At 47.5% G+C, this 27,974-nt stretch overlaps 1 protein-coding gene across 3 annotated transcripts; it reads left to right on the top strand.

The window, feature by feature from the left end:
• Positions 1–27,581, top strand: JAML (junction adhesion molecule like). 3 transcript variants are annotated; one of them, XM_059416342.1, is made up of 10 exons: positions 1–109; positions 4,936–4,999; positions 7,846–8,000; positions 9,926–10,151; positions 15,016–15,128; positions 17,781–18,018; positions 21,067–21,205; positions 23,939–23,999; positions 25,394–25,480; positions 27,087–27,581. In XM_059416342.1, the coding sequence occupies exons 2-10, from the start codon at positions 4,957–4,959 to the stop codon at positions 27,156–27,158; spliced, it is 1,134 nt and encodes a 377-aa protein (XP_059272325.1). In that variant the 5' UTR covers positions 1–109; positions 4,936–4,956; the 3' UTR covers positions 27,159–27,581. The 3 variants fall into 3 exon arrangements, with proteins under 3 accessions (XP_059272325.1, XP_059272330.1, XP_059272336.1); XM_059416347.1 differs by lacking the exon at positions 1–109 and adding an exon at positions 125–225; XM_059416353.1 differs by lacking the exons at positions 1–109; positions 4,936–4,999 and adding an exon at positions 6,848–6,961.
• The last annotated feature ends 393 nt before the right edge of the window (positions 27,582–27,974 follow it).

Below are 27,974 nucleotides of genomic sequence, written 5' to 3' on the forward strand. Positions count from 1 at the left end.
TGAGCCTGACCTTCTGTCAGGCAGAAGTCTCTGGAGTCGGACTCTGGTACTGCACTCAGCAGAGCTACCGTGTTGCTTCCCCTGGGTGCATCTCATCGTCTCATCGTGGGTAAGCCGTTGCTTTGCATTTCTTAAGAAGTGATGAAAACTTGGCTCTCTCAGGAGAAGGCTGGTTCTGAAGGTTTTAATTTGATGACCACATTTGTAAGAGGAAACTGGCATAAGGTAGGCTGCTGAGTGCAGTTTTCCTTTCTGTACTGTAGAGTCACTTCTGATAAGATCCCCAGAGAAAAGTGGGATAAGAGGTTTGCTCTTAATGAAAGAGCAGATGATGCTGGTGGTCGTAGGACTTAAGCTTGTAAATTGCCTGTGTTTTTTAGGTAGCACAGTGACTGACTAGCTGTCCTCCTGACTAACTGTCCTCCTGACCAGTTGTCCTCTAGCTCACGGCAGCACTTCTCCCTCACTGTTGCCCTTCTCCCAACCCTAGACAGGCCATTTTTTTTTTAAAGAATTATTTATTTGTTAGAGAGAGAGCACATGCTCGCAGGAGGGGCAGAGGAAGAGGGAGAAAGAATCCCAAGCAGACTCCACTCTGAGTGGGGAGCTGGATATGGGGCTCGATCTCACGACCCTGAGATCAGAACCCCATCTGAAACCAATAGTCGGGACTCGACCGTTTGCATTACCCAGAGGCTGCTAGACAGGTCAATATCTAACCTTAAGAAGCCAAGAACTTAATCCTCTCAAGAGAGCTAGACTCGTGTTCTTGCTTGCCATGTCCTTGGCAAAGCTCTGACCTCATGAAGGCCTTTTGTAGAGGAGGGAGCAGCAATAATGATTTCCAAAGTCCCCTTCAGGTTAGAGGGGTGACCAGTGTCACTGAGACTGTCTTACATGGAGCCATGTAACCACCCAGCCCAATGTCGGATAAGTGGTCTTGGAAGGAAAAATGAGGACGCACTGTAGAGGGGTTACATGGATTCATAGACCTAAAAACAATGAGAGCCTGGAGGTGAGCGGTGGCCACGGTAAACTGAGAGGACTTAGCATGGAGGGAGTGGGGGATGGGGAAGGGGGAGGGGAGTGGGGAGCGGGCTATGGGAAGGAAGGCTGTGCAGTTGCTGTTTGCTCAGTGGTTCGTTGTCCTTATGGGGGGCAAATGGCTGCACTCAAAGACAGCATCTCTCCCTATCTTGTCTTGTGATATTGTAATATTCGGGGGTCATTCTCACATCCTCTGTGGTAGTCTCATTGTCGTGAGTCTCTTTTCTGAAGGTGTTTTTCTGCCATCATCGTGCCAAGGGAAACAATTCCTCTGCACTGTTAATAATGGGAAAGGGGAGCCTTATAGTTACAACTCCCCAGGGGTGACAAAAGACGTTTGCCAGGAGTTCTGTTGTGAAAACACCATGAGCTCAGGTCAAAATGTTTGGCCACCATATGAGCTGCCTTACTGTGAAGAATTACCTCAAGAAAGCTGCTGAGGAGATGGCGGGATCTGGGGAAGAAGCTGAGAATTTAAATGGAGTCTCATGAAGGTGCTTAAGGAGCATCTAATGCTTTGGTTGGATTTCTAAAGACGGAGACCATTTATTTAGATATTCTGTGTATATTTAAAATTCTGAATTTCATTATCCAGGTATATACATTTAGGACCTAGCTTTCGGCATGCATCCATACACACACACACACACACACACACACACACACACACACACACACCCCACATACACATATGATAGGAATTTCTGAATATTTGCCAACTAAAGGAAATTGAAACTTGACTGAAGTGTCCTGGGCCCTCTTAGGTGTTGTTCTCTGTTTTGATGAGCGGTTCCCGGATCCGACAGAGGCTCAGGTCTTGGCTTCCTGGAGCTTATAGTCTTGGGAGGTGAGGGTGGATAGCAGGACTTTAATCCAGCAGGCACACAAGTAAATAGAGAATTAGAAATTGTGACAAGTGCCCTGAAGGAAAGAGAAATAGAACTATTTAAACTTGTGGCTGGGACTCTGACCTGGTGAGCATGGCTCAAGAGAGCTGTCCCTACGGAAACCATGTCAGCTTGCGATCTGAAAGCTGCATGGAGGTTCACTGGGGGAAGCCGGTGGCGGGAAGAGCATCCAGTCAGGGGATCAGATTCATCCTGTTGGGATAAACAAAGTTCAGGGAAGTTAGGTCCTAAAATATGGGATAGCTTCCCAAACATGAGGAGCAGTACTGCGTCGTGAGGGGACAGGATCTGATCGGGAAATCCTGGCCCTGTCGCTGGCTGGGCATTATTAGGGAAATCACTTCACCCGTGTGTGCCTTAGTTTCCCCATCTGCCCCGTATCGTAGGGTTGTCATGAAGATCAAGGGGGTCAGTGTGTGGGGCGGCGCTCTGGTGATTCCTGGCACATTGGCCTTAGTGGCTTACTGCACATCAATGACTGGTTTCTAGTGTGCTCCTGTATTAACTGGGAGGGAGAAGAAGTCTGATCCTTGAATGTTAAGGAGATTGAACAATTTCCCAGAGATTGAAAGATTAGTTAATGGAAGGTCTGACCCAGGAGGAGAATTTTTGAGAAATTAAGTGCATTTTCCATGAATTCATTGCTCCTCTCTTCATTTACAGAGAGTTCTAATGATGCCTGTGAGTACTTTGAACCAAAAATGGTATCCTCTGTTCATTAGATTGTTTGCACATTTCTTAAAATTTGTTTGCAAAGGGTTGAGTGTGACTGAGTGACTTGAGTTTGGTGACTAGGTTCAGAGTCTCTTTGGGATCGCCAGTGTCCTCTTAGAATAGAATGGCCTAGTTGTAGGATATCTAAGTCGATTTCAACATGATGGTCGCATTGGCAGCCAGCAGCCCTTACCCAGCCTACGCCAGGCACCTTATTGGTGTGGTGGCGCAGACCCGGGGCACTGGTAGACAAGAATGCATGGTCCTTCTTGAGATTCTAGACTTACTGGGGTTTGGTGTTAGACCTGTAAGTCAGTTGTTCCTCCTCCAAGCAGGTGGTGCATTGGACGGGCTGGGGAGCACAACCGACTCCCTGAAGAAGAACACACCCAGAAAGTGCAGGGATCTCAGAAGTCCCAGATACGGTGAATTCACACCATGACACACTATAAAGGAAGTTCTTTATCATGCTCACCCATGTATGTGTGGGGTGGGATGGGCATCAGAGCCAGAAGAGGACTGAGGCTATCTTGAGATAGATCTTCATTTTCATCAGATGTCTTTATGTTTGGGGGAAACGTAATGTGACTTTTGGTATATCTGAGTCAGTGTTAATTATTATCTACATCATAATGGGATTCAAGAATTGAAACTTGAAAGTTTCCAGTTCATTCTGATTCATCATTTGCCATTCTACCTAAAGGTAGATGCTCAGAACCCAAATCTCTTCTAACACAACAAATTCTATTTCCTATCTGGTTTTAGGTTATGAAAAATAGGATCTTATGTGATAATGATTTCTTCTTTTCAAAGCACTGTTATCTACATTATCATATTTGATCCTCGCATTATTATCCCATGTTATAGGCAAGGGAATCGAGGTTGAGCAAAGCCAAATGACATCTCTCCTTAGTGGGACCTAGGATGGAACTTCCTTGAACAGTGTGATCCTGATTTTCCTGATGGAGGATTTTGTTGGTTAGAACTCAGATAAGGACTCTCTTAGGTAGTCATTTTTAATAAATTAAAATGGCCACCATATGTGCTAGACTTCCCAGCAGAGCTGGGAAGAGACCTTTCCTTCTGGAAGATTCTAGGTAGAGTTCCTTCAGTGGCAGGATGTTTGGTGTGCAGGGGTCATGACTGAAACCATCCACAGTAGTTGGTAGGAACTCAAGGCTGGTTGGATTATAACTCCTTGGAGTTGGTCTTCTTTTGTTTCATGAAGAAAAATCTGGGCCAAGTGCGCCCGGGTGGCTTAGTTGGTTAAGCATCAGACTCTTGGTTTCAGCTCAGGTCATGATCCCGGGGTTCTGGGATTGAGCTCCACATCTGGCTCTGTACTGGGCGTGGAGCCTACTTAAGATTCTCTCTCCCTCTCCCTTTACCCCTCCCAACTCTCTCCCTCTCTTAAACAAAAAAAGTGAGGGAAAAAAAGGCAAAACTCCCCAAAACCTCAACATGGACATTTCATGCAGCTTCTTAATGCCACAGGGCTTGGTGAATTAATAGATTGAAAATTTTCTCCTTATTTATGTATCTCCTTTCCCACATGTCCTGAACATTCTCTGTATGTTTAAAAGTAGCAATTTGGGGGGTGCCTGTGTGGCTCAGATGGTTAAATATCTGCCTTTAGCCATGATCCCAGGGTCTGGGATTGAGTCCCACATGGGGCTCCCCACTCAATAGGGAGTCTGTTTCTCCCTCTCCCTCTGCCCTTCCCCCTGCTTGTGCTCACTCTCTCTCTCTGTCCAATGAATAAATAAAATCTTAAAAAAAAAAAAAAGTAGCCATTTTAATTTAGTTGGATAGATAGGCAAAACTTTCAGGCTGAGTCTCCTGTAATCTCTTGCTTGCGTGAAACCTGAAGTTGCAGGACGGCTAGGTTGTCGCCTCAAGGATATCCTGAAATTAGTTGCTTTTTTCTTCTCCAAAAGCCACTTTAGTTTAATCTTCCCTTACCGCCAGTCTACAGCGGCCCCCAAGTGACTCTCTAAACACCGCTCTGTTTTGTTTCATCAAAGCAGATTCCAGCATCTGCCACTTTCTTGTTCATTCATTTGCCTCTTTTCCTCCTCCATCCCCCCCCCACCCCAGTTTCGAACTGCACTGCACGTGAGCAGGGACCCTGCCCTTTCTGTTTGGGGCTGCATCCCAGAGCCTCAGACAGAGGCTGGGCCCACAGAGGCACACTGACTGTGGGTTTGCTAAATTAACAAACTTCTCTTGATGCGGTTTTCTGATTTTTGTTTCCTTTTATCTAAAGATTGAAAAATTGGCGAGCAGCATGTTTTGCCCTCTGAAACTCATCCTGATGCCAGTGTTACTGGGTAAGTAGAAACCAAGGGACCAAGGATGGGACTGGGTTTCTTGTTAAGTCTCATGCAGTTTCAAAAGCCAATTTTATATATTTTCATTTCCCCCTTGGTTTGTTGAAAACGGGAAACCCTAACCTGGAACTTCGGCATTTTGCTGGAACAGCTGTTTTTGAAGCCGGGGAGCAAACTCTTTCTTGAAAAGCTGAATCTTCCATTGTTTCTGTTAGACACCAGAGGCCTCTGGGTCCTGAGCTGGGGGTTCTGGGACCTTCCTTTGTGCTGCAAAGAAAGTGTCTCGCTGGCATTCCTGGACTCTCAGTTGTGACTTGAAAACCACAGCTAGTCTCAGATCAGGAAATGAAATCACCGTAGAGCCCAGAATCCCTGCAGCTGTATTCACGCTTTTGCTATTCCAGCCTTCTTGTGGTTCTGTAAGTGCACCGGGCTCTTTCACAGTCCGGGGCAGTTTCTTTTGCCAAGAACTTTCCTCTCCTCACCTTCCTGGGCAAACCTGCCCAAGCCTTCCTGACACTTCAGAGTTCTCCTTAAACTCCACATCCGTCTAAAAACCTCCTCTGGCTGTGGACTCTCTTGTTCTCCAACCCTCCAAACCCTCTGTTGCTTGTGGCTCAGCGGTTCTTTCTAAGCTGCTCACCTCTCTCCCGGCCTTTTCTCTTTATTCACAGATCTAGCTCTGTGGGAGGAATAAACGACTCAGGACGTTCTTTGCTCTCATTGTCTCTTATTTTTCTTCATCATCATCATCATCATCATCATCATCTTATTATTATTATTATTATTATTATTATTATTATTTGTACCTGGGCATAGTAACCTAAACACCAACTCAGCCAAATAAAAAAAGAAATGCCTTTGCTGTAATTCCAGGGAACAGAGGGTATGCACCCAGGCAGACAGACACATGGACACCCACCCCACCTCCCCGGAAAATAGGATGTATTTAAGAGAATTTGTTTTCGCAGCCGTCATGCTCTGGGGTCTTTAAAGATTTTTTTATTATTTATTTATTTGACAGAGATCACAAGTAGGCAGAGAGAGAGAGAGAGAGAGATGAGAAGCAGGCTCCCCGCTGAGCAGAGAGCCTGATGTGGGACTCGATCCCAGGACCCTGGGATCATCACCTGAGCTGAAGGCAGAGGCTTTAACCCACTGAGCCACCCAGGCGCCCTGCTCTGGATGGGGTCTTCAGACATTGCCTCAGAGGTGCGGGAAGCAGCCCAGGCTTCTAGCATCCCAGCCCGAGTTAACAAACCAGTCTTGGAGCTAGTGACTTGGTGGTATCAGGGGGCATTCTGTTTCTTTGAGGAGAGGTTTGCCCTCCTTTGTAGAAAGTGTCATTTCTTTAGCCATTTCTCTACAAAGGTGACCCTTTGTAGAGGTGGAAGCTTCTCTTTGCTCCCATGGCTGCGCCTGCTTTCTAGCTACCCTTCACTTACTTCCACATACAGCGCTTCTCCACAGTAGATTAAACGCACTTCTTACACCTTTAACCACACGTCAGGCTGCTCAGCTCTTCCTTACAGGAAAATTCCAGATTGGCTTTGGAGCTAATTTTGATTTCTTTCAAAACAAGCCCCTCTGGAGGGTTTAGCGTTCCTGTTTTCTTTTCCGTCTTCCCCACTGTGTGCCTGCTGTTGGGCAGCAAGTGAACTGTCTTCTCTCGGGCCAACAGCTTGCACGGAAAGGCTGGCACGCTTTCTGTTTATTCCCACATGCGTTCCCTTGGCTCTTCCTCCACATAAACTGGCCAGCATCTAAACGTGGCTTTCTTGATGTTGTTGTCTCTTTGCACAGAGCACATCTTGTAAAAACAGAAATATCTATGTGATGGTTTTCTCTTAGTGAAAAGAGAAAGGCCTTGAGGAATATACAGATAGCGGAGTGGAGTGGTGCATGCTGTAAAACACCCTCAGGCTGAGCAACCAGGGCTGATGGCCAAGATGGAGTGGGAAGGTGGGGAGAAGACAAGCACAGAGGAAATTCAAGGGGAGAGCCGTGCTCTGGATTGGCCTCTTTTTTTTTTTTTTTTAAAGAATGTTTTCTTTTTCTTCTTCTTCTTCTTCTTCTTCTTCTTTTTTTTTTTTTTAAGATTTTATGTATTTATTAGAGAAAGTATGCGCAAGTGAGTGGGGGGAGTGGCAGGGGGACAGACAGACTCTGGGCTGAGCACAGAGCCTGCCGCAGGGCTCGATCCCAGGCCCCTGAGATCATGAGATCTGAGCCCTAACCGAGAATCTGATGCTTAACCGGCTGAACCACCCAGGCGCCCCTGTATGGGCCTAATAACAAGGACCTCTAGGACAGTCAGAATTGCCAGCAAAGTCAGAGTAAGCTGTTAAAAAGGAACTAAAGAAAAGGGAAAAAGGAAGGAAGCCAAAAATACTTTTAAAAAGCCAAAATATTGGCTTTTCAAATAGGGAACCCATGGGAAACTAGGAGCAAGAGACATCTCATTTCCTATTTATGGATGTCTAAATTCACGACTTGAAAGGAGGATGTCAGGGTTTCTCTTCTTTCTTTAGAAAGGGGCTTGGAGAAAGGAATTCTGGGAAATGGGGAAGGGTCTAGCTAGGAGAACGGGAGCAGACATGCATTTTTGCAGAACGAAGATTGCAGAACCCCTCTGACTTGGGAGGCTTGTGTGTAACTAGAGGGTATCTCGCCTACCTTTGGGAATGTCATACTGGCTTGAGTGATAGGCCTCTGAGGACTTCGTCCATGTCGGGTCATCTGGGGAGGGAAGCTGTAGAGTTACTTAGAGATTGATTACTGATTTTTATTGTTGAAAATATTTGTCTAAATTCTATCTCTTCTCTTCTTGCCTTTGACTTCTATAGATTATTCCTTGGGCCTGAATGACTTGATTGTTTCCTCCCTTGAGCTAACAGTCTGTGTGGGTGATTCAGCCCTGCTGGGATGTGTTTTCCAGAGCACAGAAGAGAAGCGTGTGACCAAGATAGACTGGACGGTTTCATCAGGAGAGCACGCCAAGGTAACAAGGAGGGAGTCTTACTGTTGAAGCCCTGGCCAATGGTGTCAGGAGAAGGGAGGGGGTGGAGAGGGAGAGCCAGGTCATCAGGTGTCAAGAGATGGTGTTGCAAGAGTCTGGGCTCTGAAGCTTGTCAGAACTGGGCCTCTTCCTAGCTTGGCCCTTTGGCTGTGTCATCAGCTGGGCAAGTTACTCAACCTTGCTGAACTTCAGCTTCCTCATCTGTGAAAATGAAGGTCATTATCATAATGGTAATGCTTACCTTTTGGGTCATTGAGAAGTAATGGAAGACATGCACATAAAATTCTTTTTGTTTCTTTTCTTGATGTCTGCCCTTTGTAGAGTCGTATAGATGAGTGGGAGGGCTGAGAAGGGAGAGAATGTGGGTCTAGACAGAAGAGGCATGAGAATGATGTCACAGGAATCCTTTATGGGGGAGAGGGCCAGATTCTTTGAGCATTCTGTGCCCCATTTATGTGCTCGGGCATCACCTCTCTGTCCTTCATGGCTGTTTCAAATGTTCAAGTGTTGGGATCAGCTGATGTAGCATGGCTGAGGGAGGGTCTTTCATGGGAGCTGTTCGGAGTGGGAAACAGTATATAAACCTCATCAGAGGTTCTGTGGAGATATTTGTATCTTAGGATCATTTTAAAATACATCCTAAGTAATGGGTTACTAACAGTAAGGTCTCAAAGTTTGCTGGTAAAATACTCTTTCTGTAGCTCATAGCATATTATTCCTATAATGCTATTTTCACTCAAATTTTTATTAGTATTTTTTTATCATAAAAGGGATAGGCCCATGGCTTAAGTAGAAATAAGAATTTCTGGGGGCACCTGTGTGGCTCAGTGGGTTAAGCCTCTGCCTTCAGCTCAGGTCCTGATCTCAGGGTCCTGGGATCGAACCCCACATCGGGCTCTCTGCTCAGCAGGGAGCCTGCTTCTGCCTCTCTTTCTCTGCCTGCCTCTCTGCCTACTTGTGATTTCTGTCAAATAAATAAATAAAATCTTAAAAAAAAAAAAAAAAGGATTTCCCAGGGCTCCCCGTCCCAGCCTGGAAACCATGCCCTGAGGATGACTCCTTCTCAGGCTGTGTGATATTCTGCCTGGAGGAGGGCAGAACGGGGAGGAGCAACAGCTACTACCAGCCAGTTTATCACAACTCCCAGTCTGAGGGACTGCATCATGCCTTTGAATGCCATCCAGTCCAGTGGCCATGGCAGAAAATAGGTTGAACAGGAGACAAGGTTTTCAAAAATTCTGAGTTGAATCCCCAGAGTGGTCTTCAGAGTGGGTATTACATTTTACCTTAAACTATAAGAAATGACTATGCTTCACAATTTGTCCTTGTATGAAACAAGGCACCAGGCCTTGTTCTAGTTAGAGCATTGCCTGGCACATTCTTATTATTATTTCTTATTATTCTTACTATTCTTATTATCTTATTATTCACTGGTACCAAGTACTTTTTGGTCATGATGATGATGATGATGGTGGTGATGATGATGGTGATGGTGATGACGATGGTCATGTTGGTGATGATGGTGGTGGTAGTGATGATGGTGGTGGTGAGGGTGGTGATGATGATGGTGGTGCTGATGGTGGTGGTGGTGATGGTGATGATGATGGTGGTGATGGTGGTGGTGGTGATGGTGATGATGATGGTGGTGGTGATGGTGGTGATGGTGATGGTGGTGATGGTGGTGGTGGTGATGGTGATGATGATGGTGGTGGTGATGGTGGTGATGGTGATGATGATGGTGGTGGTGATGGTGGTGATGGTGGTAGTGGTGGTGGTAATGATGATGGTGGTGATGATAATGGTGGTAGAGATGCAGCCACTGGCACAGAACAGGGTCTTTTGGATCCAGACTCCTAGGTCTGGTGCCAGTGACTCTAGATTTTCCCCGACGTTGTGTTGCCCTCCAGGAGGATTATGTGCTGTACTATTATGCCAACCTCAGTGTGCCTGTGGGGCGCTTCAAGAATCGTGTGAGCTTGGTGGGGGACATCTTACGCAATGATGGTTCTCTCCTGCTCCAAAATGTGGAAGATGCTGACCAGGGAACATATACCTGTGAAATCCGGCTGGAAAAGGAAAGCCTGGTGTTCAAAAAAGCAGTGGTGCTGCATGTACTACCGGAGGAACCCAGAGGTACGTGAATGGGCAGGAGGAGGGTGAAGGGGCAAGAGATTTAGTGTGCAGAGAAGGAAGGGAATAGATGTTGTTAAACATGTGGCAGCCTTTGGTCCAGATATGTACCACAGAGTGAATCCACAGTAGTGGGTGCTCTTTAAATAAAAATAATGAGAATGATTATTTATTTTATTATTTTTTAAAAATTTTATTGATTTATTTAAGGGGGGTGTGGGGAGGAACAGAGGGAGAGGGGCAAGCAGACTCTGTGCTGAGCCCCATATGGGGCTTGATCTCACAGCCCTGAGATCATGATCTGAGCCAAAATCAAGAGTTGGTTGCTTAACCAACCGAGTCACACAGGCGCCCTAAGAATGATTATTTTGTGATTACCTTACATGTGTCCATCCTTGTGAAAATGCTGTGTAGGAGGTATTGATCCTTTTATTTTACAGATGAAGTCACTGAGGCTTAGAGAGGCTTAGATGTGACTTGCCCAAGCACACGTATTTATTAAATGGTGTATCTGGCCTTGAGCCCTGGCACCTCTGACCACAAAGTCCCTATTCCTTTTACTCTACCCTGGTGCTTCCCATCAGTTATCCACACTGATGCCGTGTCCATATCTCATAGGTTCCTATGGTAAGTGCTGGGGAAAGAAAAGAGATGAGATCTCTCTAACTTCTTTGGATTTCATTTTCCCATTTGTCAGTGGAGGGAATGGCTTTAGTAGACTGTGGTTTTAAGCTGTGCCCTGATGAAGCCTGAAGGTTCAGCCAACATGGTAGGCTGCACAGAGGGTGAGAACAGTCCAGGGGGGTTAATAGAGGACTAGGTCAGGTAGGACCTCAGGCTCCTACCTCCACTGCAACCAAAATCCTTTCTCTTTTTCCTGTTTTATTCATTGGGCTGCCAGCTAAGAGTTTGTTTAAAAGAAAGAATTCTGCTGCTTCAAGAAAGTTTGAAGACCGCTGAATTAGCTACATTCTTTGAAAGTGTGCATTGAGGGAATAGTTCGTGGCCTCAGGAAAGCTTGCAGTCTAGTTAGGGAGCTAAAATCTGGACCTCCTCCCCTCCCCAGCTGTTTGGGTTGGGTCTGTGAGTGAACTCCTTTGGAGCACCTAGTGCTCCTTGTTGGTGATACTTTTCACACCTGTCCAGTTGTATCTTCCCTGTTTGTGTGGGTCTGTATTCTCTGTCCTCTATTCAGCCCTGGACACCATGCGTGGCACAGAGTAAGCAATCAATAAACCTTCACCAAATGAGTGAATTTCTTGAGTTAGTATCCCTCACTTGAATCCAGTTTCTAAAAAACTGGATTTGGAATTGTAGAAGGAATTGTAGAAGGTGGCCTCTGCCTCTCTCCTCCTTTTTCCTACCTTATTTTTTCCTACTTTTTTTTTTAAGATTTTATTTATTTATTTGATAGACAGAGATCACAAGTAGGCAAAGAGGCAGGCAGAGAGAGAGGAAGGGAAGCAGGCTCCCTGCAGAGCAGAGAGCCTGTTGTGGGGCTCGAGCCCAGAACCCTGGGATCATGACCTGAGTTGAAGGCAGAGGTTTTAACCCACTGAGCCACCCAGGTGCCCCTTTTCTTTTCTTTCTTTTTTTTTTTTTTTAATTATGTTGTATTAGTCGCCCTACAGTACTTAGCTTTTGATGTAGTGTTCCATGATTCATTGTTTACGTATAACACCCAGTGCTCATTGTGATACGTGCCCTCCTTAATACCCATCACTGGGTTCATCCATTCCCTCAACCCCTGCCCCTCTAAAACTCTGTTTGTTTCCTGGAGTCTGTAGTCTCTCATGATTCATCTCCCCCTCTGATTTCGATTGACATTTTTCTTTTGCTTTTCAAAGCTGTATTTCTCCAGAAAGAGGAAAGGAATCAGGTTCTCCAAGGATTATCTTTGGGCTACTCCTTTCTGCTTTGTCTTCTGATGCCTTGCCCAAACACAAGCATGGTATATAATATGGGAAGCTGTTCTCTCTTTGAAGAGACACAGAAGGCATGAACTGAAAGCCAGTTTCACAATTGGAGAATCCATGGAGACAGTCCACAGCAATTTTAGGGTTAGTCACATAACTTCCCCACTAGTCCATGGAGCAACCTGTATTTTTCCTTCTAGTCAGAAAGAGGGTAGAGCCAACTCCTCAAAATGTGCCTGGTGGCCACTGAGAAGATGTTCAGCTTGCTTGACGGAGGTTGGCCTCCCCCATGTGAAGCCTCTATACTTTTTTCTACAAAGTTTACTCATCGATTTATAATCATTCTATGCTTCTACTCCTTCACTTCCTTTTCTCATAGTACTTATTTTAAAATAGGATAAGCAATATTCTTTTAAAAAATTCTAAAATAATTTTTAAAAAGATTTTATTTGTTTATTTGACAGAGATCACAAGTAGGCAGAGAGGCAGGCAGAGAGAGAGGAAGGGAAGCAGAGAGCCCGATGCGGGGCTCGATCCCAGGACCCAGGACCTGAGCTGAAGGCAGAGGCTTTAACCCACTGAGCCACCCAGGTGTCCCTTAAAATAATTTTTTGAAGATTTTTAAAGATTCCACTTATTTGAGAGAAAGAGTAGAGAAATAGAGAGCTCGGGTCGGGGTAGGGGGTGAGGGGCGGAGGGAGAGGGAGAAAACTGCCTGCTCAGTGGGGAGCTGGATGCGGGGCTCGATCCCAGGACCCTGAGATCATGACCTGTCCCGAAGGTAGACGCTTAACCCACTGAGTCACCCAGATGCCCCTATAGGCAATATTCTTGCAAATAAAAATACTGTTAACTTCCTGTACCTTTGCTCTAGAATCAGCTGGAATCAGCTCTCCTTCCACTGATGTGAGGTGGCACAGAATAGTGAGTGAGAGCTTGGGCTTTTCTTCCCTCAGGCCTGGGTTTATGTGCTGGCTCTGCCTTTCATGGACTCTTAGGCTATGTGCCCTTGGGCTCTCTCACCTTTTCCTCTGACAACAGGAGAACAACAGCGCATATCTCAAAATACCGTAATGACTAGCTGACATGCTACATACACAGTGTCTGACACATGCCTGATGAAAGGTGCAGAATCGTTTGGTGTTTATTATTGCATTTTATTCTATCTTGTTTTATTTATTTATTTATGTATTTATATAATTTTTAAAAAGATCTTATTTACTTGAGAGAGAGAGAATGAGAGAGAGCATGGGAGGGGGGAGGGTCAAAGGGAGAAGCAGACTCCCCCTTGAGCAAGGAACCCGATGTGGGACTCGATCCCGGGACTCCAGAATCATGATGTGAGCCTAAGGCAGTGGCTTAACCAACTGAGCCACCCAGGCACCCTTGTTTTTTTTTTTCTTTAGTTGGCTCCATGCCCACTCCCAGTGGGGAGCCCAGTGTGGGGCTTGAACTCACGACCCTGAGATCAAAACCTGAGCAGAGATCGAGAGTCAGATGATTAACCAACTGAGCCACCCAGGTGCCCTTATTACTACATTTAAAAAATAAAGTTCAGTTCTTAATGTACTTTTGGATTTAGAGGACTTCCCCCCCACCCTGATGTTCTTTGGAGTGAATTTTTATTACTTTCAAAATGATTCCCTCCATAGAGTTTCAAGTTCATAATATTTTCTCTTGGTTTCCTCCTATCGTGCATCTCTCCTGCTGGGCAGGAAGTTCACATTCTCCCAGAGAAACAGTTCCGATAAAAAGGTCAGCTTATGCACTCTTTGTTCCTTCATGAGCTTTGCCTGATGTGCTTTTGAAGGAATTCTGTCCAGTTAAGACTTGCTAAGGCTTGTGTTTCCCTAAATACCACCCTGCATTTCATTTCTCAACTGACTTTCTGGTTGATTTGTGTAGAACATTATTGAAAAACCAGAAATGCCTTGCTAATTTTTTTTTCCAGGAACCCCTCAAAATGACTTATGTAATAAGCATATGATGGGGTCAGCTGCTCATACAAATAAGCAGAAGGAAGAGCCTAGGAGTTGGGAAGCCCGAAGCAGGGGGAGAGGGATCTGCTGAAGGGAGTGGGGGTAGGGATTAAAACAGAAAAAAGAACTAAGAGGAAAAATGTCTATTGTCTTGGCCTAATTAGCAAGCAGTCCTGTGACCTGTACTGTAGCCAAAACTATCCTAAGCAAGTCCTAAGACAACTTGTAAAAAGAATATAAGAAATTGAAGAAAATTGCCTGTGAATCAGTTTTTCAGCTAGAAGAGCTGGTGGGTTATACGTAAGCATGAAAGTTATATAACTCTCTACTTCCTGTTTACGTACCACAGATGTGGGTGTCTAAGTTGGTGAATAGAAAGGGGGGCTTCGGGGCACCTGGGTGGCTCAGTGGGTTAAAGCCTCTGCCTTCGGCTTGGGTCATGATCCCAGGGTGCTGGCCCCGCATTGGGCTCTCTGCTCGGCAGGGAACCTGCTTCCCTTCCTCTCTCTCTCTGCCTGCCTCTCTGCCTACTTGTGATCTCTGTCAAATAAATAAATAAAATCTTTAAAAAAAAAAAAAAGAAAGGGGGGCTTCAAGATTTTTTGTACTTCCTTTAGCATAGCTTGAACTGGAGCGGGGCCTCAGAAGAAATTCTAGAAAAGGGGAAGGAGCAGGGAACTAAAGGGAATCACAAAGTGCTTGTTGTAGTTTGAAGACCCCTCAGAGTTGAAAGTGTGGGTAGCTCTGGGTACTGTCTTACTCATGGGGTGTCCTGTGAGTGGGAGGCCTCTGGCTACTACTTCATCCACACAGGATCATCTGGCTCATCTGTGGAATGAATTTGTGCAGTATTTAGTGGTGACATTGATTTTATGGCTGAGGAGCTTTGGCTAAGCATGAGCTCTTATGGATGTTCTTTGACTTCTGTAGACGTTACCTTGGGTTTGACTTGAGTTACCATTTTATCCCCAGAGCTCACGGTCCATGTGGGTGACTCGACTCAGCTGGGGTGTGTTTTCCAGAGCACAGAAGAGAAACGCATGACCAAGGTAGACTGGACATTCTCATCAGGAGAGCCCGCCAAGGTAAGGAGGAGGAACCATCAGCATGTGGTGGAGTTCCTGGCCAACGGTGTCAGGACAGTGTGGGGAGAGGGAGAGTTTAGGCTCCAGGTGCCATGGGCTTTGGAGCTTGTCAGAAGCGCTACTTGCCTAGGCAGCTTCAGCTCCGTGGTGGGAAGAATAACTCTCATGAAGATGACAAAGAAGAGGATGATATTCCGGCTGCTGCTGCTCAGCCTGTTGGGCTGTTGGGACACGTATGCTAGATCATCCCTGTGAAGCACTTGTGTGTGCCTTGGCCACTGCATTTGAGTTTCCTTCCTCTTTTCCCATTCCCTCTTTGTAGAGTCCAGGGGGTTGGCTTCTGTGGCCTTGTCTCTAAGCTCTGGGCTAAGCATAAGAATGATTGTATTCTTGTTTTTATTTGGATTATTTTGATATGTTTTCTTCTGTGTCCCACTGCCCCACTTATGGGATGGAAGGAATTTTCTTTGTTTTTATGGGTGCTTTGATGTTGGGATTAGTAGGTCCTGGGCCAGGGTATGGAATGGTTTGTGGGAACTCTGAAGCAGCAAGTGGCAAGTTAGTTCACTAGACTGGTGGATCTCCTCTGTGCATGGCGATGTCCTCTGTGCATGGGTCAAGGTGTGTTGTGGGGGAGATCCCAGGTCACTTATTGCTAATAAAAATCAAGGTGCAGAGTAGCTTTTCTATTAACATATTCCCAGTCATGCCTATAAAAAATCATTTGTACTCACTTGATTCGCATATGCTGAGTGGGTGTGAAAGGGTGGCATTGTGATAGAGTGTGGGAAATTACATGTAGTCTCAGGTCCACCTCTGGGAGCTTATCATGTGTTTAGATGTCTGCCACTATGTGAGTCACAGCAGAAAATAGGTCAAGAAAGGACATTTTGATCTGTGAATTCAAAACACAAGAGATAAGATATTAGGGACCAGGTCTTCTTGTTCATGTTCATGTCTGTATACCCATTTCCTTTCCTTAAAAGCTTTTAAAAATAGTAATATTTACTTCTCTTTATTAAAAATTCCAACACTTACTCATTTAACAAAATTTTTTTTTTAAAGATTTTATTTTTTTATTTGACAGAGAGAGATCACAAGTAGGCAGAGAGGCAGGCAGAGAGAGAGAGAGGAGGAAGCAGGCTCCCTGCTGAGCAGAGCCCGATGCGGGACTTGATACCAGGACCCTGAGATCATGACCTGAGCCGAAGGCAGTGGCTTAACCCACTGAGCCACCCAGGCGCCCCAACAAAATTTTTTTTAAACATTTTATTTATTTATTTGACAGAGAGAGATCACAAGTAGGCAGAGAGGCAGGCAGAGAGAGAGGAGGAAGCAGGCTCTCCACGGAGCAGAGAGCCCGATGCGGGGCTCAATCCCAGGACTCTGGGATCATGACCTGAGCCGAAGGCAAAGGCTTTAACCCACTGAGCCACCCAGGGGCCCCTTAACATGTGTTTTAAGCACCGATGTGGCAGACACTCAGCGCTCCTGCTTTGATGGGAGACTTAAGATCAAGGGAGACACACAGTAAAATAATGAAGAAATAAATATGTAATATGTCAGGTAATAGAGCTATGGAGAACAGAAAAACAGGCATTTGTGGTTCTCATTTTACATAGATGATCAGAGAGGCCTCTCTGAAAAGATGACATTTGAACAGATATCTGCTGGAAGTGAGGGAGGGAACCATGTGTATTTCTGGGGGGAAGAGTGTCCCAGGGAAAGGGAGGAGCAAGTGCAAAGGCCCTGAGGCCAGTACTCAAAAAACGCAATAAGGCCAGTGTGGATGGAGTGAAGTGACACAGATAGGTGAGGGAGGAAAAAGTAGAAGATGAAATCAAAGAGGAAGATGGAGTGGGGCAGATCATGGAAGGTCTTCTACTTTTAGTTGAAATGGGGAGCCATTGGAGGGTTTGGAGTAGAGAAGTAACATGATTTAACTTCTATTTCTAAGGGCTCTCCTATTGAGAATAAACCATAGTTGGGAGTAAGGACAAATAAGGAAGCTCTTTGCAGGAATTCAGGTGAGGGTTGGGGTGGGTTGGGCCAGAATGATAACCGTGGAGGAAGTGAGAAATGGCTAGATTTCGGATCTTTTTTTTTTTTTTTTTTGGATCTGTCTTGAAGGTAGGAGTGACAGGATTTGCTGAGGGATTTCAGTGTGAGTTTAAGAAAGAAAGGAATTAAGGATGACTCCAAGATTTTTAGCCTGAGCATCTGGAAGAAGGCTTTGCCATTTACCAAAAAGGGATGGACTGGAAGGAGCTGGTTTGGGGGAATAATTTGGAGTTTAGTTTTAGACATGTTTCAAGTGCCTATTGGAAATCCAACCGGAAGTGCTAAGAAGTAAAGGTATACCTTTACTTCCTTTCCCTGGTGAAGTACAAAAAAGGAATGGCCCTCCTCCCCTTTTCTTCCTCATGCCTTTGTGCCAGTTGACAGTTGTTCATGGTTTGGTGTGTCCGTCACAGCTACACATGCTACACACGCGTGTGTGTGCATGACTCATGATGTCTCATACTGCCTGATCACGCCTTCACTGCCCACACATTCAGGGCCCTGTGAGTCCCAAGAGCCCCCTACTCCATCTTCCTTTCTCCCCCCTCTTCCATAGTCCTTGCAAACTCATATGTTGCCTTTCCCTTCTAGGAGGAAGTTGTGTTACGTTATTACCCCAAACTCAGTGTCCCTGTGGGGTACTCCCAGAACTGGGGCCGCTTCCAGAACCGTGTAACTCTGGTGGGGGACACTTCCCGCAATGATGCATCTATCCTGCTGCAAGGAGTGAAGGGGTCTGACAGAGGAAGCTATACCTGCAGTATCCACCTGGGGAACCTGACCTTCAGGAAGACCACTTCGCTGCACGTGATCATGAAAGAGCCCCAAAGTATCTGGCATTTGGTTGAGGGGGAGGGGCCTCCAAGCTGGGAGGCATGGCCAGGACTAGGGTGAGGTCAGAGAGGCATCGGGGGTGTGAAATTGCAGGAGGCACACCTCTGAGATGCTGTACTTCCATGACCCTGACATAAGTCCTCGTACCCTGGACATACGTGACCTTCACAGTGATGCCTCCTTCAATCTGGAGTCCGAGGCACCTTGCTTGCCTCACTCTAGTTCTGGCCCTGCGGGTGCCTCAAAGACAAGGGAGCTAATATTTGGTGAACTCCAGCCTTCCGCCACAACTCACTCCCTGCCCGTCTAGTATACTGATTTAAAAATACAGGAGCTCAGAGATGGATTGGGGCTAATGTCCAAGGTCTTTTTTCCTTGGATGCTGTACACTCTGTAGCAGAAGGGAAAATGCCCCTGAGCTGGTGAGCGACAGAACAGAGCAGAGAGAAAACAGGAAGGGACCAGAACCCAAAATAGAGGTGTTCTCTGATGAAAGCTTCTCTATTCTGGCAGACATTGTACATTAAAGCCAGTGGTGTGTCGGAGAATAAAGATTCAATTGTGTGGACCCAGAGAGGTTGATAAGTGAGGGCTTAAAGTTAAACGGTAACAGTTAACAGTCAGGATGTGGCCTGTGGACTTTGCCTTTTGCTGGAGCCCTTTGCTGGGGGTTGGCTGCGGTTTGTTGGGGGTGGGGATATGGGTGAGGAGGGAACACACCTCAGTACCTCTGACCAGAGACTTGAGTCTCTGGAGGCACCTCGTTTTAAGACATAACAAGGGGGCGCCTGGGTGGCTCAGCCGTTAAGCGGCTGCCTTTGGCTCAAGTCGTGATCTCAGGGTCCTGGGATCAAATCCTGAACCAGGCTCCCTGCTCAGCAGGATGTCTGCTTCTCCATCTGCCCCTCCCTCCTACTCATGCTCCCTCTCTCTCCATCTCAAATAAAATCTTTAAAACACACACACACAGCAAAGGGTCCCAGCTGGAGGGGTAAGTGGGACAGATGGATTTCTTCACTCTCAGAAGTCTTATTTCCATTTCACAGGGAAAATACACACCCTGAATGGGAGCTCACTCAACCTCCAAGCCCCCAGTCCGCCCCTCTCCAGGCCTACCTCCATCTGCCCGCATTCTCCCCTGTCTGTCTGTCCCGCCATGCCAGGCTCCCTTCCACCCCAGGCTCATCCAGACTCCTGTGCTCACGTGGCATTTTCTCCCTGTCTCGGGAGACTAACGCTTTCTAGTGGCTTCTGCCATCCAGCCTATAAATATGCTCACCCCTTCCTCTCACCTTCTGTCCGTGTCTACTTTAGCTCTTATCCCGTGTCGTTGTCTTAAAACAGAAACAACTCACATCCTATACATTCACCCATTTAAAGCCTACAACTCGGTGACTTTTAGTATATTCAGAGTTGTGTGTCCTTCACTTCAATCAGTTCTCGATTTCTGTCTTGACCTAGCCAAGCCGCTTGCTCAGGGACCATATGTGGTGCCTCCTCTCTCACTTCCCATTAATTCTTTCGTGCATTGCATCCTGGCTCCTGCTTCCGCCTCTGCTCTAGCCTAGGTCACCAGCGTGGCTCTAACTGTCTGCCCTCGGCCTTCTTTACCCCAGTAGTATTGGACGCCGTATTCTCTGTATATACAATATATTCAATATATTCTGTGTTGGATTCATTCTTCCTTCCTTCTTTCCTCCTACCCCTCCCTTCCTCCCTCCCTCCCTGTCTAATCCATTTATGTATCCATCCAAATTCTAGCCAGATAGTCCACAGATACTTCATATGCAACATTATCCTAACCCGCTTCTGCACTCCTCTTCCTGGCCCATCTCCTCCACCTCAGTCAACGCCGTCACCCTCTACACAGTTTCCTAGCTGGGTGCCTGGGAGTTGTATCCCTTTCCCATGGCCCCCAATCTCACAGGTCAACCAGGTCTGTCGTTTCTCCTACTGACTTTGAGTACGCCTCCCTTCCAGTCCTGCCTAACACTCTAGCTGTCTTCCTCTCCGTCTTGACCTGTAGGCCTCCAGCTGGTGTCTGCTCTCATTCTCAGCCCCGCTCGCACTCTCCCTGCAGCTCTCCGAGCCATCGCTCTAAATCACAAATCCCAGCGTTCTGTCCTGGGGCTCAGAGTCTTTCAGTGGTTGGTTTCTCCATCATTTACAGAAAGCAAGCCAGACTCCTGGGTGGTTTAATCAAGGCCCTTCATGACTGAGACTCTGCCATCTGTCCAGCCTAATTCCTCACCTTGCCCACAAATGCAGCTTTGAGCCAGACCCGTGGAACTATTTCTAATTTCTGGAAGTACCATCATCCTCTTGGGTCTCCAGACCTTGTGTATAATGTGCCCCCTTTCCCATATTGTCTGCCCAACAAACTTGATGTTTCCTTAAGACTTTTAAACTTTAACATTGTTGTTGAGAAATTCTCAACATCTGTTTCCCATAGAATTGGGTACCCTTTTGGACTTCCCATATGGACTTCTGTCATGGCCCCTATAGCAGTCTGTGGTTTTCTGTCAACATGTTTGTCCCCATCCTTGAAGGGATCATGTCTTATTTGTCTTTGTAGCTTCTTTGCCTAGTGATATTTGGCACCCAGGAGTGTTTGTGTACATATTTAGAGTAAACTGAAGAAATGAATGAAGGGTAAATATGGGTAGAAATGCTTCACCTGGTATCAGGACTGTGGGTCTGAGTGTTGTCCCATATATGCTTTTGAAACCAATCACTTTCTCACAGAAAGATCTGAAGCCTCTAAAACGTCTGTTATTTTATTTTAAGGTAGAATTGTTAATAACAATGTCTGCTGTCACCCATCCACCTTAATCCACACTGTAGGTAGGGATAAGCAAGGCAGCCAGACTTGGTTCTCCATCGAATAGGGACAGCTGGAGACCCAGCGTTTCAGCGTGGGGTGAAGTCTGGCCTTCTCCCCCAAATTCCTGGCTTGGCTGTGTCTCCTTGGTAAGAACTGGTGGGACTCACGGCTCTTTTCTGGGATATTGAGACCCTCTCATTGCTTTTCTCCTTTCCCAAGCATCGGTGACCCCAGTAGCCCTCAGACCCGAGCTCCTGGGTGGCAATCAGCTGGTGATCATCGTGGGGATTGTCTGCGGCACTATCCTGCTGCTTCCTGTTCTGATACTGATCGTGAAGAGGACCCACAGGAGTAAGAGGTACAGGGCTGGGTCGGGAGGCCAGTGGTGCTTCGAGCCTGAAGCGGAAGAGCGAGAGGGTGCTCGCTGTGCCATCCTCACAGAAGCGGGTACTTTTTTTTTTTTTTTTTAAGATTTTATTTATTTATTTGACAGAGATCACAAGTAGGCAGAGAGGCAGGCAGAGAGAGAGAGAGAGAGGAAGGGAAGCAGGCTCCCCGCTGAGCAGAGAGCCCCATACGGGGCTCGATGCCAGGACCCTGGGACCATGACCTGAGCCGAAGGCAGAGGCTTTAACCCACTGAGCCACCCAGGCGCCCCAGAAGCGGGTACTTTAAATAGAATCGTCCGTGGTTGTCACGATAGATGTCATCTCTGTAGTGACCCCAACCCTCCACTCGCTGTGTTCCAGGAAGACTTCGTATGGCTTTACACCCTCCTCTTTCATTCTGGTATTTTACAGAGATTATCAGCTCTTTTGTAAACGGGGTTCTGAGGGGAGCATAATTAAGAGTATAAATCTTACACGAGAGCTATAAGCTGTCATTCCATGCCAGAGAGAAGTGGTTTTTGAATTATCCACAATACCCACTTCACAGGGAAGATTGGATCTTGAGGGTTGTCGGGGGCTTATTTAAAGGAGCACATTCGGGAAGCCTGGGCGGCTCAGTTGGTTAAGCCTCTGCCTTCGGCTCAGGTCATGATCCCAGGGTTCTGGGATCGAGTCCTGCATCGGGCTCCTTGCTCGGCAGGGAGCCTGCTTCTCCCTCTGCCTCTGCCTGCCTCTTTGTCTGCCTGTGCTCACTCGCTCTCTCTCCCTCTGTCTCTGACAAATAAATAAATAAAATCTTTTTAAAAAATAAATAAATAAAGGAGCACATTCCAGGGCACCTGGGAGGCTCAGTGGGCTAAGTATCCGACTCTTGATTTCGGCTCAGGTCATGGACTCAGGGTCGTGGTATTAAGCCCCACGGGGACTCCATGTTCAGTGCAGGGTCTGCTTGTCCCTCTCCCTCTGCTCCTCTCATCGATCACACTTTCCACTCTCTGTCTCTCAAATAAATAACATCTTAAAAAAAATAAATAAAGGGCCACATTCTAATTCTGAGAGGCTATTTTTTGTATGGATACCCTTAGGTCCCAAGTTACTTATTGTCGAAATATGTTGTTAAAGTCTTGAATTTCATCACTCCTTCTCCCAGCATCTCCGAAATGTCCAGATGCCCCGGACACGGCAGCCGTGTTTCACCGGCGGTGAGCAGGCCTGCGTCCCCCCATTTTCCCACCTGTTGATGAGGGGATCCATTGCTGGGGCAAACCAGCTCTCTTGTCGAAATGCTGTCAGTGGGCAAAGACCCCCATTGCAGGTGCTGCCTGCTGAGTCTCCTTTCCTCACAAGACACGGACTCTACAAAAAGCGCTTGGCCTGCTGGGTTGGCACTTCTGATCCCCAGGGCCTCTCTGACTTGGTTTGTACTTGGTTGGCCTCTCCGAGGGTCTTTGCTCTGGGTGTGCAGATGGCCCCGAGCCCAGAGGTGGATGGCTGTATCAACTCACCTCCCCGCTCTGGGCCTCAGTTTCCCTCAAAATGAAATCAGTAATTCCACATCTACTAGCTTATCTTAAAGAAACAACCAGGCTGGTACACTGAGATCTGTACACACGGTTGCTGTAGCACTGATGATATTTAAACATGGAAATCATCCTCAGTGACTGTCCGCTAACGATTCCCTGAATCAGTGTTCCACTCCGGGACATACTGCTCGATCCTGGATATAGGGACGTGGCAAGGTGTCCCATGTGTAGTATGTAATATGATCTCATCTTTATAAAAAAGAAAATTAGATAATGCTCGCTGCAGCAGCATACACAAAAAATATATTTTATGTGAGCACATGTAGGCCTGTGTCAAGAAAGAATAATTCAGTAGTGACAGTAGTGCCGTTTGAGAGAAAAGACAAGGTGGGTCCCACAAGGGCAGGAGGTTTACCAGGACTTCAACCTCCAACTCTCTCTGTTTCTTTACTATTTGAATTAATTTTACAATGAGAGCATACAACCTTATAATGAGAAAGTATGAGAAAACGATTTCCTCCACTTTGGGACCAAATATATATATATTTCTTTTCTAGTTTGTTTTCTTTTCTAGTTTCTTTTCTAGTTTCAAACCCCCCCCCCTTTTTTTTTTCGCTCTACCTTAGGCCAAAACAGAAAAAAGGAAGTATATTCAGTGGCAGATGCAGAAGGCAGATGGTCAAGAGATCAAAGGCCAAGGGCTGGGAAGGGGCCAGTGCTGGCGGCTGGGGTGGGGGTGAGGAGGAGGGGGCGATGTGGTGGTATTTCAGCAAGGCCCCCCCCCCCCCCCCCCCCCCCCCCCCCCCCCCCCCCCCCCCCCCCCCCCCACCCGCGTCGCCGAGCTTCGGCTGCCCCCTGCTGGCTCAGCAACACCTCCCCAGTTCTGGATTCTGGTAACATGGAATCCTGTGGCGGCGCTCGCTATTAATTCCTAAAGACTGTGTGGACAGAAAGATGTTAGCTAGGAGGTAGAGAAGGCAAAGCTGTTGAGCCCAGACTCCCTCCAGAATGCCTCCCTGCTCTCCACCATAGAGATGTACTTTCCAGGTTTCAGGGCGAGCTGGGGAGCCTAGAGAGCAGCGTTCCTCCTCTGGGGTTCCCCTCGGTGGGGTCTCGGGCTGGCCCCCTTGAGTATACAGTGCTGTCCAGTTAATTCCACCTGCTTTTCCTGTCTTGCAGCTCAGTAACCTCCACAACCCTGGTAAAAAGCCTGGAGAACATAAAGAAGGCTGATCCAGAGGTAAGGAACGAACTCAAACCTCCATTTTGCTGCTGTGCCCTGTGAGGGCAGGGCGGATACGCTCCATCATCCAGGTGGCGTCACTGTCTTTCTCCGTGGCCTGTCTTACTTGGTGTTACATCTCAGCATGCTGGCCAGTGCTGGGCATGGAGAGGGGCTCGGGAAAACTTCATCACCAGAGTGAGAGCCCCCAAGGAGGGAGTGGGGTGGGCCCATGGGGCCTCCTGGTAGGGCCACAGGAAAGAGCACTGGACTCAGAATCAAAAAATCCCCGCTCATGGGAGGCATAGGTGGCTCAGTCCGTTAAGTGTCTGCCTTGGGCCCAGGGTCCTGGGATCGAGTCTTGCATCAGGCTCCCTGCTCAGTGGGGGAGTCTGCCTCTCCTTCTCCCTCTGCTGCTCCCCCTGCTTTCTCTCTCTCTCTCTCTCTCTCGCTGGCTCTCTGACAAATAAATAAATAAAATCTTTAAAAAAAAAATCCCTGTTCAAGCCCAGCTCTGCCACCTCCCAGAGCCACACTTTTCTCCCCAGTAAAATGAGAATATGGACCAACATATTTGACTGTTTTAAGGTTCAGATAACCTGAAGTTCTGCAAGGGCTTCATGATCTCTGTGGAAGCATAAGGGAGAATTGGGGTTCATTTAGGAGTTACAGGAAGGAGTTAACAGTTCAAATTAAATATTCGGGAGCCCTAAGAAAGAGGATCAGGAAGAACTTTTTCTTCCATATTAGTTTATCATGGAGCTGTACTGGGGTCTGAGAAATGAATTCATTTTCTTGAACTCCCTTTCCTCCCTCCCTCCCTTGTTTTAAAAACTCCTCTTGGAATATTTACTTTCCCATATTTTGCCCTGTCTGTGACCCAAGAGTAGGATTTTTGTCACAACATGGCACAGGGGCTTCCAGAAGCCCAAGAGTTTGTCACCGGATGACATCACCTCCCCAGATAGGGATAGGAATGTGAATCACAGCGTACCAGTGACCTCACAGATACAAGGTCCAGCGAGGGCTGTCCCTGCCCTACAGACCCTCTTGAAGAGCTGGCCCTGGTTAGTTGCTAGGCCTTGAATTAGAGGGAAATAAGCGCGAAGTACAAGTAACCTGGCCAGACAAGGGTTCCCTGCTGCTGCCTTAAAGTGCCCGTCCAAGCAAAGAGGTTTGTCTTTTGAAGCAAAGAATTTGTTTCTTAAGGTAGTGCTCTTTGCTGACTGGCCAATTTTCTTAATTTTTGAGAAGACTGGGGATTGAATTATCATCATCAGTGATCATTGTTTTGGCTCTCAATAGCCCTCTGGTGTCGACGCCCTGCGGATACTTATAGATGGCTTTTTTCTTTGGCATGTAACATTTACTGATGTTTAGTAATGTTTATACTATTCCCCCCGCCCCCCCAGAAGCATGTTTACTCTTCAATAGCCACACGGGAGCAGACTGAGGAAGAAGAATCCAGTGGAAAAGCAGAGGCCACCTACATGACCATGGTGAGAGCACTTCTGGGCGCAGCTGGGCCAGGTGTCCAGAGGATGGAAAAGGAGCTGGCAAGGATGTGGCAATGTGGCTGGGTCCCTGGAGGAGGTGACTGCTGAGGGCGGAGACTTTTCTCTGTAGCTGGGAAGTCCGGGAAGCTGACAGTCTGCTGGATAGAAGAGTGACACCAAACTCGCCTTCATACCCAGTCTCGAGTATTTAAAGGTCATTGGGGCTAACGATGATTAATTTTAGTGGTGAAAAGAGGCACCTTTGTCAGGGAGAAGCAAGTGTCTCTGCCTCATTAGAGGTTAAGCAGAACCTAAAAGAGAAGGTACCACAGATCCTTGGACAGACGTCGTGTTGCAACTTTCCTTCTGATCCGAGAGTCCCTTCCAGTTCTTAAGTTTTTAAATTCTGTGGCTTATGTTGTTCTGACATACTGTGATTGCCAGGAAGGCTACATTCTATATAATAATATGGAGTCGGATTCCTGCTGACTCCTTCCTCCACTCCCAGGAAGTGCAGCACCTAGAAAAGGCACCTGGTAGTGAGTAGGAGTAAGGACAGAAAGAGCGAGCTGGCAGCGGGCACGGTGCTATCGGTAGGCTAGTCATAGGCATCCAGGCCATGCAGGGACCAGTGTTCTGCTAGGCTCGGGAAGGCTGGCCTCCTCCATTTGGGGGATGGTGGCTTGCGTGTGTTCCCATCACACCAGCGCTGAGGACACATGATGGCAGCGGAGAAAGATCAGGGGCCTGGCGGGGTTCCACCTAGTGGAACAGTATCCGCCCTCGGGAGTCGTGTGCAGTCCCGTTTCCCCCGCCGTTCTTCTCCCGTGATCACCACTGGTGCTCCCGGCGCTGCCTGGCCTTGTGCGGCCTCTCGGACTCCCGCTGCTGACAGCTGCACGGACTGGTGGCCAAAAACCTGTGAGGCCTGCTTCCCCCGTGTTTGGCAGAGGTGCTTGGATTGAGACTCTGCGGAAAAGAGCACTTCTGTCGTTCGGGAACGGGTCCAGTGAAGCGAGTACGGTGACAGGCCAAAGCCACAAGACTCTTAAGTCCTGTAGAGGCCGGTCAAGTTGTTTTAAAGGTCGTATTCCCAGTTCAGGAAGCCTCTGGGTGAATCCGGGCCGGCGGGCAGCCTGCGGGAGATCTGGGGCAGAGAGGTGTTATTTGGTTAGGGAGCAGGGAGACAACAAGCCTTTGATTTTGTTGTTGTTGTTGTTGTTGTTGTTGTTGTTGTTGAATTGATTACGTCTGCTTCAGAGGAAGGGGCACCACACCCTCTGTGTCCCCATTCTGGGGCCGGACAGCTGGTGGTTAACATGGCAAGCTTTGAAGCTGGGCAGACCTGGGCCCGACTCCTGGCTCTGTGACTTTGACACTGGATGATCGCAGGCAGTAACTTAGCTTGTCTGACACTCAGTTTCCTCATCCTTAAAATGGGAATCACAGTACCCACCTCCCAGGTGGTGAGGCTCTCACACAGGAGGGCTTGTGAAATTCAGAATTGGGCCAGACGGATGGAAAGCGCTTAGTACATGGCAACTATTCTGGTGGAAATACTTACACATGTGCTTTGTTTCTTTACTCCCCCTCCCCCTGCCCCTGGCAGCACCCAGTTTGGCCTTCTGTGAGATCGGCACCTAGTAACCCACCCGAAAAACGTCCGCTGGGGGAATTCTAAAGCCAGAGCAAGATGTTTGAGAAGAAAAGAGAGTTCCTTTTGCGCTTAGCAATGGCAGAGACTCCTCTGTGTGTCCTGAGTTACTGCGCGGGTCCTTCTGGGACCCCCTCTGCCCCCCGAGTTGTTCTCTTGCCTCATTGGTCGAAGGGCTGAAGAAGGAGGGTTCAAAACCTGGCAGAAAGACTGGACAGCTTGGGAGGGACAGGCCCCGGCAGAGGGAAGCATGGATGCAGTCCTTCTGGCCTGGGACGCTGGCCCTGGGGACCCTGGCCAAGCCGTGGTGGCCTCGAGCGTTCCCTCAGATCCTCCGCATTGATGGTGCTCTTCGTGGAGGGGTCCCTGGGAAGAATCACAGAAACAAAAACCAACCCAAATGATTCCTTTGGCAAATTACCCCTAAATAAACATGGCTTGTGAAAATCATCCTCTTTGTATACCTGGCTGAGGGGGGCAAGCAGAGGCTTGGCGAGGAATTTAGAGTTAGGAATGCCTCGGACAGCCGAAGTGAGGAGAGCCGTTCTTGACTCACACTGGAGGCGGTGTTGGCCCTGGGACCGTGCGTTGGTGAGCAGGTTGGAGTGGGCTGTGAATACCGCTGGAGGATTTAGCCCGGCCTCTGCTGGCCTGGCTGGGTATCTAACGGCAGGCAGCTCTTCGCTGGGCTCCACCAGAGGCATCCAAGCTGGAGCGTGGACACATGTCTTTTTCAGAAGTGGTGCTCACGGGCTGCTGAAGTGGACAGCCACTGATGTAGCTCTTGGTCTGAAAGGTGAGGTTCCTGTACTTTTTGGTTACCATCGTAAAATTTAATGAGGT

The sequence above is a fragment of the Mustela nigripes genome, chromosome 1 (assembly GCF_022355385.1).
Source record: "Mustela nigripes isolate SB6536 chromosome 1, MUSNIG.SB6536, whole genome shotgun sequence".
NCBI lineage: Eukaryota > Metazoa > Chordata > Mammalia > Carnivora > Mustelidae > Mustela > Mustela nigripes.

Coding starts and splice junctions, on each gene's coding strand:
- JAML (XM_059416347.1), top strand. CDS start 142: ATGAAAACTTGGCTCTCTCAGGAGAAGGCTGGTTCTGAAGGTTTTAAT. Junction 5,000..7,845: donor CCTGATGCCAGTGTTACTGG/GTAAGTAGAAAC, acceptor TGACTTCTATAG/ATTATTCCTTGGGCCTGAAT. Junction 18,019..21,066: donor GATCATGAAAGAGCCCCAAA/GTATCTGGCATT, acceptor TCCTTTCCCAAG/CATCGGTGACCCCAGTAGCC.